This window comes from Ictalurus furcatus, chromosome 29 (assembly GCF_023375685.1).
Source record: "Ictalurus furcatus strain D&B chromosome 29, Billie_1.0, whole genome shotgun sequence".
In the NCBI taxonomy this organism is placed as follows: Eukaryota; Metazoa; Chordata; class Actinopteri; order Siluriformes; family Ictaluridae; genus Ictalurus; species Ictalurus furcatus.
Window position 1 is genome coordinate 16,374,627 of NC_071283.1, and position 10,000 is coordinate 16,384,626.

Genomic DNA, 10,000 nt, shown 5'->3' on the forward strand with positions numbered 1-10,000 from the left:
AGAGAATCTTCTAGTACAGTTAACCACGCTGCTGCTGAGATCTGGACTGTGATTGGTCAGAAGGTGGTGATGAGTTCTCTATAACCGCGGCTCTGACAGTAGCACAGCTTTATATTAATGCTCTCGTTCTGATACGTTATGGTTTCTATAGTAACGGCTCGTTCACAGGGACGTGTACAGCGCACGCTCCACTGATAATAAACTGATTAAAAGACGTGTGTAATGGTTGGGATGGTGAAGTTTTCCATAAGGAGATGTTTATGTAACGTGTATGGAAGGAGTCTCCAGTGTCAGCGCTGTGTAATTGTCAGAGGTGACGCTGTAACTTGAAGTTTTCCCACGTTTTCATCACAGAGTTTACACTTCTTTACTGTTTCTCACTAACACCACCATTTTTATCTAATTAACCTGAAGAGAGAGAATAAAGAGAGGGAATGAAGAGAGAGAATAAAGAGAGGGAATGAAGAGAGAGAATAAAGAGAGAGAATAGAGAGAGGGAATGAAGAGAGGGAATAGAGAGAGGGAATCGAGAGAGGGAATGAAGAGAGGGAATAGAGAGAGGGAATAGAGAGAGGGAATAGAGAGAGGGAATGAAGAGAGGGAATAGAGAGAGGGAATGAAGAGAGGGAATAGAGAGAGGGAATGAAGAGAGGGAATAGAGAGAGGGAATGAAGAGAGAGAATAAAGAGAGGGAATGAAGAGAGAGAATAAAGAGAGGGAATGAAGAGAGAGAATAAAGAGAGAGAATAGAGAGAGGGAATGAAGAGAGGGAATAGAGAGAGGGAATCGAGAGAGGGAATGAAGAGAGGGAATAGAGAGAGGGAATAGAGAGAGGGGATAGAGAGAGGGAATGAAGAGAGGGAATAGAGAGAGGGAATAGAGAGAGGGAATAGAGAGAGGGAATGAAGAGAGGGATCAGAGAGAGGGAATGAAGAGAGGGAATAGAGAGAGGGAATAGAGAGAGGGAATAGAGAGAGGGAATGAAGAGAGGGAATAGAGAGAGGGAATGAAGAGAGGGAATAGAGAGAGAGATGGTGAGGGAACGAGTGTTTATAGCTGCTATAACGTAAGTGAGAACAGGAACTCATTAAAGTTAACTATAACTATACTATACTATTAACTATAAACAGATAAAAGATGGTAACAGTGACTCTGGAGAAAGTGTGTTATTCCGGACTGTTCTGTATTAAATCCTAACACGACTAAACACTCAGTTTGTATTTGTGAAGTGTTTAACGTCATCGTCAGTATTAATGCCGTCTCTTGCTGTAGCATCACTAAACTGAGAAACACATTTAGTGAACTAGCATTACGAGTTAGCATTACATGTTGTGTAGCTCATACACAGGATGGTATTGTGAGTGGTGTGATGTTGTGTTGTTGTAGTCCTCAGTATTTATTCCTGTATGTTTAGGGGATACGATGGATCTGGGCAAAAAGCTCTCTGTCCCTAAAGACATCATGCTGGAGGAGCTCTCTCTCCTCTCCAACCGAGGCTCACGCCTCTTCAAAATGCGGCAGCGCAGGTCCGAGAAATACACCTTCGAAAGCATTCAGAACGAAGCCAACACCATCTTAAATGTAAGTCACAGTAACACACTCACTCACACACACACACACACACAGTAACACACTCACATACACATATACAGTAACACACACATACATACACACACACACACACAGTAACACACACACACAGTAACACACACACATACATACACACACACAGTAACACACTCACACACACACACAGTAACACACTCACACACAGTAACACACACACACACTCACACACAGTAACACACTCACACACAGTAACACACACACATACACATATACAGTAACACACACACATACATACACACACACAGTAACACACTCACACACAGTAACACACTCACACACAGTAACACACACACATACACATATACAGTAACACACACATACATACACACACACAGTAACACACTCACACACAGTAACACACTCACACACAGTAACACACACACATACACATATACAGTAACACACACACATACATACACACACACAGTAACACACTCACACACACACAGTAACACACACACAGTAACACACACACACACAGTAACACACTCACATACACATTTACAGTAACACACACACATACATACACACACACAGTAACACACTCACATACACACACAATAACACACACACACAGTAACACACACACACAGTAACACACACACACGCACACAGTAACACACATAGTAACACACACGCACACAGTAACACACACAGTAACACACACACACAGTAACACACACAGTAACACACACACACAGTAACACACACACACACACACACACAGTAACACACATAGTAACACACACGCACACAGTAACACACACAGTAACACACACACACAGTAACACACACAGTAACACACACACACAGTAACACACACACACACGCACACAGTAACACACATAGTAACACACACACACACACAGTAACACACACAGTAACACACACACACACAGTAACACACACAGTAACACACACATACACAGTAACACACACACACACACAGTAACACACACACACACACAGTAACACACACATACACACACTGTAACACACACACACACAGTAACACACACACACACACACAGTAACACACACACACACACACACAGTAACACACACACACAGTAACACACACGCACACACAGTAACACACACATACACACACTGTAACACACACACACACAGTAACACACACACACACACACAGTAACACACACACACACACACACACAATAACACACACACACAGTAACACACACACACACACACACACACACACAGTAACACACACAGGGCCACGGTGGGAATCGACCCTGGAGGCGAACGTGCTCACCACTAAGCCTAAGAGTTTGAGGTTTTGTTCACTTTTGAGACCGTCAGCTGTTGTTAGCATTGTATTTTGAGATGCTAACGGAGGTAGCGGATAAGGCTAGCCCTGCTCTGTGCAGGATGAATGGCAGTCACACGTGTGAGATAGTGCAGGACACGTGGACATCACGTCCTTCCAAATGTTCCTCTGAGATATCACAAGGGCTTGCTGTCCACTTCACTTATCAGAGCCAGAGAATGTGAGTGAGATTTGGAAAATGTGTGTGTGTGTGTGTGTGTAAGTATCTCTGCAGTGTTGGGGTTGATATAGACCTGTGGTGCGTAAAATCATTTGGACATCATTACGATTTCAACACCACACCAACTGCGAGCGTTTATTCATGACATCATCACATCACTTCCAGCGTCATTAACACACCACATGACCACATGACCACATGACCCAGTTAAAAACGTGACTTTCTCTCACCATCACTGCGGTTTATAGTTCTGAAGTCCTGCAACACCTGTGTGTGGATTTAGTTTTTATCTCCGTGGACAGAGTTCTCTTTTCACTCGCTATCACATTACACTGGTCAGTCCTGTTTCTTCTCTTTATTCTAGAGTGAAGACCAGACTGGTGCTGAAAATGCAGAAAACAAAACTCCAAACACTCCAGATGCCAGAAACCCACCGAACCCTGAGGAGATCGCACCGGGTACGCCAGAACATCTGCACTTCAGACACGAATAATACACCAATCACTTTTACCACATTATACTGGAGACTAATCCCTGGAGTTCAAATCACAACACTGACTACAAACCAGAAGAAAAATCACTTCACTTTGTAGAAAAACAGCAGCTGAAGTGGACTTTCAATATAAATAATAATAATAACAATAATAAGAAGAAGAAGAAGAAGAAGAAGAAGAGGAGGAAGAAGAAGAAGAAACTCTATTTAAAGACCATTTTTTCATACAAGTGGTAGCTCAAAGTGCTGCACAATCAAATAATAAAAATGTAATATGAATACACAGGATAAAATAAAAAACTGAGTGAAAATATAAGCAGAAAAATCAGTGTAATGAGATATGAAGCACACAAATGTAGAAGCAAACAAACAAACAAATAGATATGATCAGTGTTGTAGACGTGTTCTCACGGAGGATGTGAGATTTTATTCCAGGTTGGTTCTGTGTTCCAGGTTACGGAGGTCCACTGAAGGATGTTCCCTCGGAGAGGTTTAACGCTACGGCTCTGCCCAAATCCTACCACTCGCCCTGGGAGCAGGCCATCATCAACGACCCGGCTCTGGCCGACACGCTGCAGCTCCACATGCCCGCTCCGGAACCCAGAGCCCAGATGCCAGACTACAAGAGCTTTAACAGGTTCCACCTGCTTCTCTGCTTCGACAAGACAAGAGTACCGGCTCACAAAGTACTGTTTAACAAACAATCAGAGTCGAGCGAGTAAAAAGTCCCACTGGTTACTGATCCTGGATGTCTGGACGTCCTGTAGGTTCCAGTCACCAGGTTTCAGCGTTAAAGTTAGAGTTCAGGAACACATGTTAAAGATTACAGACCATTCAATTCACCACAAAATACATAAATACATTTTCATTCCATTTATTTCCACTGAAATTAAAGTCTTCAGATTGATATTAAATCATTTCATTTCTTCAAATATTTCCACTAGATAATAAACATTGTGCTACAAATTCAACATGGACACTATAAAAGAAAAAATAATAATAAAAATAAAAATGTAAACGTGTCCATCCATCCATCCATCTTCTATACTGCTTATCCTCTTCAGGGTCACGGGGAACCTGGAGCCTATCCCAGGGAGCATGGGGCACAAGGCGGGGTACACCCTGGACAGGGTGCCAATCCATCACAGGGCACAATCACACACACACTCACACACCCATTCATACACTACGGACACTTTAGACACGCCAATCAGTCTACCATGCATGTCTTTGGACTGGGGGAGGAAACCGGAGTACCCGGAGGAAACCCCCGCAGCACAGGGAGAACATGCAAACTCCACACACACAGGGCCACGGTGGGAATCGAACCCCCGACGTGTGAGGCGAGCGTGCTAACCACTAAGCCACCGTGCGCCCCATGTAAACGTGTCTTCGAGTCTAAAATATAAAACTGTATCATCATTAAGTTTCTGTTCTGTTCTCTGCTGAGCTGTGCTCGTCCCGTCTCTTAATTCTACACAAATTCTACTTTACAATTAATTCTAAACATCCTAAATATCTTCACCTCAGCTGTGAGCATTGTAAACAGTATTAATGAGAATAAACTCAAAGCCCTCGTGGTGCTGGAGCGAGAGAGAGGAGGAAGGAAATATTTAAAGATAAAAGCTGAAGTGTTGACTGTAACAGCTGAATGTTTTGTCGTCAGGGTGGCCACACCGTATGGAGGGTTTGAAAAAGCTCCTCGAGGAATCACCTTCAAGGTTCCGGAGATCGACCTGAACCCGCCGAGGTACTCGGAGCTGCAGGACCCCACGGCCAAGCGGCCCACCTTCAACCGCACGGCTCAGGGCTGGATCTCCGACGGAGTTCCTCTCATTTTACCCACGATCCCCATGGAGCCGCCGGAGATCCCCGAGTCTGACGACCTGTAAACACTAAACCCACCTCGGTGTGACGGAGCGAGTTCACGTCCACCAACAACAACCTTCAGCTTTACAGCACTGAGGTACAGCCGAGAGGATCAACACCTGGAGTTAAAATAACATCAGCTCTACGAGCAGCAGATTCCTTCAACATTTATCTACAAACTCCAACAAATATTTTAGTGGATCATCTGCGACCACGCGAAGTCTGCAGCAGATATAACAATACCTTCAAAAATAAACACAAAAAGCTAATATTTTAAACATTTGTATAAAGAAAATTATATTTTTAAGAATATTACGATAATAATAATGATAGAATTTAAGGCATTAAATAAGTTATATAATTCATATTAATAACTCAGTAACACATTTATCAGAACTAGAGATTTGTAGATTTTGTTGTGTTTAATAAAAATAAATAATTCTCACTGCATCAGAATATTTCTGTGTTCAGTACAAATCATTTACACTGAAATCTGAACACTTCTATTTCTGATTAAATTACAGACCATAACACATTCAAGAGAGATCACATGACCTTCACATGACCTTCATGTGACCTTCAGCTTTATTTCATGAAAAACATTAATACATCGCACCTTTAACCTGAGTCATGAATGAAATATAAATCAGTAAAATAGAGAGAGCGAGAGAGAGAGTGAGAGAGTGTGTGTGAGAGAGAGAGTGAGTGAGAGAACGTGTGAGAGATAGTGATAGAGAGAGTGTGTGTGAGAGAGAGAGTGATAGAGAGAGTGTGCGAGAGACAGAGAGAGAGAGAGAGAGAGTAGGAGGAGGAGGAGGAGGAGGAGGAGTGTAAATACGATCTGCTGATTTTCTGAAGATGGTTTCTATTGTAAAAAGTTCATGTTGTGAAATTTGATGTGCTTCCTGACTGATTTGCTTTTGTTTATTGTGTGTGTGTGTGTGTGTGTGTGTGTGTGTGTGTGTGTGTGTGTTCTGGTTTGAATTTATTTTAATCCTGTGGTGTAAACTCTAAAATAAAGTGTATATTTATCTCAGTGACATCACAGTGGTTTCATTGCAGATCCTGATCGAGTGAACTCGGTGATGTTCAGGTATAAAAGTGTTGTTTTTTTTAAAAAACATATTATATGAAACAAAACCACAGAAATGTAAATCACACTAATGCTGTAGATTCTAGTGAGGAAATAGTTTCTCATTTTCACATGAACACTTATACAGTCCTAGTTTATCATAGTTCAGTGTTATTGTAGGGAACAGAAATAAAGAAATAAAGAAAAGTTCCTGATGAAGTTCACTCAGATCAGACCAGATCAGACCAGATCAGATTAGTATGAAATAGAGTACACTTATTGAAATGAAATGTAAGTTGTTATAAAATGATCACAATGTTTGTGACATAAAGTCACTTCAGTGGTCATAAAGACTGCTTTTGTTCATTTTGAGGTTAGATTGTTACTGAAACACTTCAGTAAGGTGACGCAGATGTTCAATAACATAACAGAAGTGTTATAACACTCATACGACAGCTTACTTACTGCTACATCAGTGTGACATAATGACACATAGCACCATGCTACACTTCCGGAGTTCCCTGAACCTCACTTTAAGAACCCTGGTTCTAGATCTCGATGCACCATGACATGAGTGTTCTACACTCTCAGAAATAAAGGTACCAATCTGTACTTTCCCTGTTGCTGATGTGGTACCATTAACGACATGTTCTGTACCTTTATACCTTTACAATTCATTTCAGGTGTATAGTTAGAACTTATGGACCACTGCTGTATTTTCTTAAAGCTACAGCACACACACACGCACACAAACACACACCTTCTTAGGTGAAAGATACACATCAAAAGTACAAAGCTCTTTATAGTACCGCACAAGTGTGTAGTGAGAGTGCGTAGTGAGTGTGTAGTGAGTGTGTGTAGTGAGTGTGTGTAGTGAGTGTGTGTAGTGAGAGTGTGTAGTGAGTGTGTGTAGTGAGAGTGTGTACTGAGTGTGTGTAGTGAGTGTGTGTAGTGAGAGTGTATACTGAGTGTGTGTAGTGAGAGTGTGTAGTGAGAGTGTGTACTGAGTGTGTGTAGTGAGAGTGTGTAGTGAGTGTGTGTACTGAGTGTGTGTAGTGAGAGTGTGTACTGAGTGTGTGTAGTGAGAGTGTGTAGTGAGAGTGTGTACTGAGTGTGTGTAGTGAGAGTGTGTAGTGAGAGTGTGTACTGAGTGTGTGTACTGAGTGTGTGTAGTGAGTGTGTGTAGTGAGAGTGTGTACTGAGTGTGTGTAGTGAGTGTGTGTAGTGAGAGTGTGTAGTGAGTGTGTGTACTGAGTGTGTGTAGTGAGTGTGTGTAGTGAGAGTGTGTACTGAGTGTGTGTAGTGAGAGTGTGTAGTGAGTGTGTGTAGTGAGTGTGTGTAGTGAGAGTGTGTACTGAGTGTGTGTAGTGAGTGTGTGTAGTGCGAGTGTGTACTGAGTGTGTGTAGTGAGAGTGTGTAGTGAGAGTGTGTACTGAGTGTGTGTAGTGAGTGTGTGTAGTGCGAGTGTGTACTGAGTGTGTGTAGTGAGAGTGTGTAGTGAGAGTGTGTACTGAGTGTGTGTAGTGAGTGTGTGTAGTGAGAGTGTGTACTGAGTGTGTGTAGTGAGTGTGTGTAGTGAGAGTGTGTACTGAGTGTGTGTAGTGAGAGTGTGTAGTGAGTGTGTGTAGTGAGAGTGTGTACTGAGTGTGTGTAGTGAGTGTGTGTAGTGAGAGTGTGTACTGAGTGTGTGTAGTGAGTGTGTGTAGTGAGAGTGTGTAGTGAGAGTGTGTACTGAGTGTGTGTAGTGAGAGTGTGTACTGAGTGTGTGTAGTGAGTGTGTGTAGTGAGAGTGTGTAGTGAGAGTGTGTACTGAGTGTGTGTAGTGAGAGTGTGTAGTGAGTGTGTGTAGTGAGAGTGTGTAGTGAGTGTGTGTAGTGAGAGTGTGTACTGAGTGTGTGTAGTGAGTGTGTGTAGTGAGAGTGTGTACTGAGTGTGTGTAGTGAGAGTGTGTAGTGAGAGTGTGTAGTGAGAGTGTGTACTGAGTGTGTGTAGTGAGTGTGTGTAGTGAGAGTGTGTACTGAGTGTGTGTAGTGAGAGTGTGTAGTGAGTGTGTGTAGTGAGAGTGTGTACTGAGTGTGTGTAGTGAGAGTGTGTACTGAGTGTGTGTACTGAGTGTGTGTAGTGAGAGTGTGTAGTGAGTGTGTGTAGTGAGAGTGTGTACTGAGTGTGTGTAGTGAGAGTGTGTAGTGAGAGTGTGTAGTGAGAGTGTGTACTGAGTGTGTGTAGTGAGTGTGTGTAGTGAGAGTGTGTACTGAGTGTGTGTAGTGAGTGTGTGTAGTGAGAGTGTGTAGTGAGTGTGTGTACTGAGTGTGTGTAGTGAGTGTGTGTAGTGAGTGTGTGTAGTGAGTGTGTGTACTGAGTGTGTGTAGTGAGAGTGTGTAGTGAGTGTGTGTACTGAGTGTGTGTAGTGAGAGTGTGTAGTGAGTGTGTGTACTGAGTGTGTGTAGTGAGTGTGTGTAGTGAGTGTGTGTACTGAGTGTGTGTAGTGAGTGTGTGTAGTGAGTGTGTGTACTGAGTGTGTGTAGTGAGTGTGTGTAGTGAGAGTGTGTAGTGAGTGTGTGTACTGAGTGTGTGTAGTGAGTGTGTGTAGTGCGAGTGTGTACTGAGTGTGTGTAGTGAGAGTGTGTAGTGAGAGTGTGTACTGAGTGTGTGTAGTGAGTGTGTGTAGTGAGAGTGTGTACTGAGTGTGTGTAGTGAGTGTGTGTAATGAGAGTGTGTACTGAGAGTGTGTAGTGAGTGTGTGTAGTGAGAGTGTGTACTGAGTGTGTGTAGTGAGTGTGTGTAGTGAGAGTGTGTAGTGAGTGTGTGTAGTGAGTGTGTGTAGTGAGAGTGTGTAGTGAGAGTGTGTAGTGAGTGTGTGTAGTGAGAGTGTGTACTGAGAGTGTGTAGTGAGAGTGTGTACTGAGTGTGTGTAGTGAGAGTGTGTAGTGAGTGTGTGTAGTGAGAGTGTGTACTGAGTGTGTGTAGTGAGAGTGTGTAGTGAGAGTGTGTACTGAGTGTGTGTAGTGAGTGTGTGTAGTGAGAGTGTGTACTGAGTGTGTGTAGTGAGAGTGTGTAGTGAGTGTGTAGTGAGAGTGTGTACTGAGTGTGTGTAGTGAGTGTGTGTAGTGAGAGTGTGTAGTGAGTGTGTGTACTGAGTGTGTGTAGTGAGTGTGTGTAGTGAGAGTGTGTAGTGAGTGTGTATACTGAGTGTGTGTAGTGAGTGTGTGTACTGAGTGTGTGTAGTGAGTGTGTGTACTGAGTGTGTGTAGTGAGTGTGTGTAGTGAGAGTGTGTAGTGAGTGTGTGTAGTGAGTGTGTGTAGTGAGAGTGTGTACTGAGTGTGTGTAGTGAGTGTGTGTAGTGAGAGTGTGTACTGAGTGTGTGTAGTGAGTGTGTGTAGTGAGAGTGTGTACTGAGTGTGTGTAGTGAGTGTGTGTAGTGA

The 10,000-nt window shown here is 43.0% G+C and overlaps 1 protein-coding gene across 1 annotated transcript in view; it reads left to right on the forward strand.

Annotated features, from left to right (window-relative positions):
• myoz2b (myozenin 2b) overlaps positions 1 to 5,528 on the forward strand; it is an 8,742-nt gene extending 3,214 nt beyond the window's left edge. Inside the window, exons 3-6 of the mRNA XM_053619593.1 lie at positions 1,415 to 1,581; positions 3,508 to 3,601; positions 4,090 to 4,273; positions 5,303 to 5,528. Coding sequence (XP_053475568.1) covers positions 1,415 to 1,581; positions 3,508 to 3,601; positions 4,090 to 4,273; positions 5,303 to 5,528 — 671 coding nt within the window. The remainder of the gene's footprint in view (positions 1 to 1,414; positions 1,582 to 3,507; positions 3,602 to 4,089; positions 4,274 to 5,302) is intronic.
• The last annotated feature ends 4,472 nt before the right edge of the window (positions 5,529 to 10,000 follow it).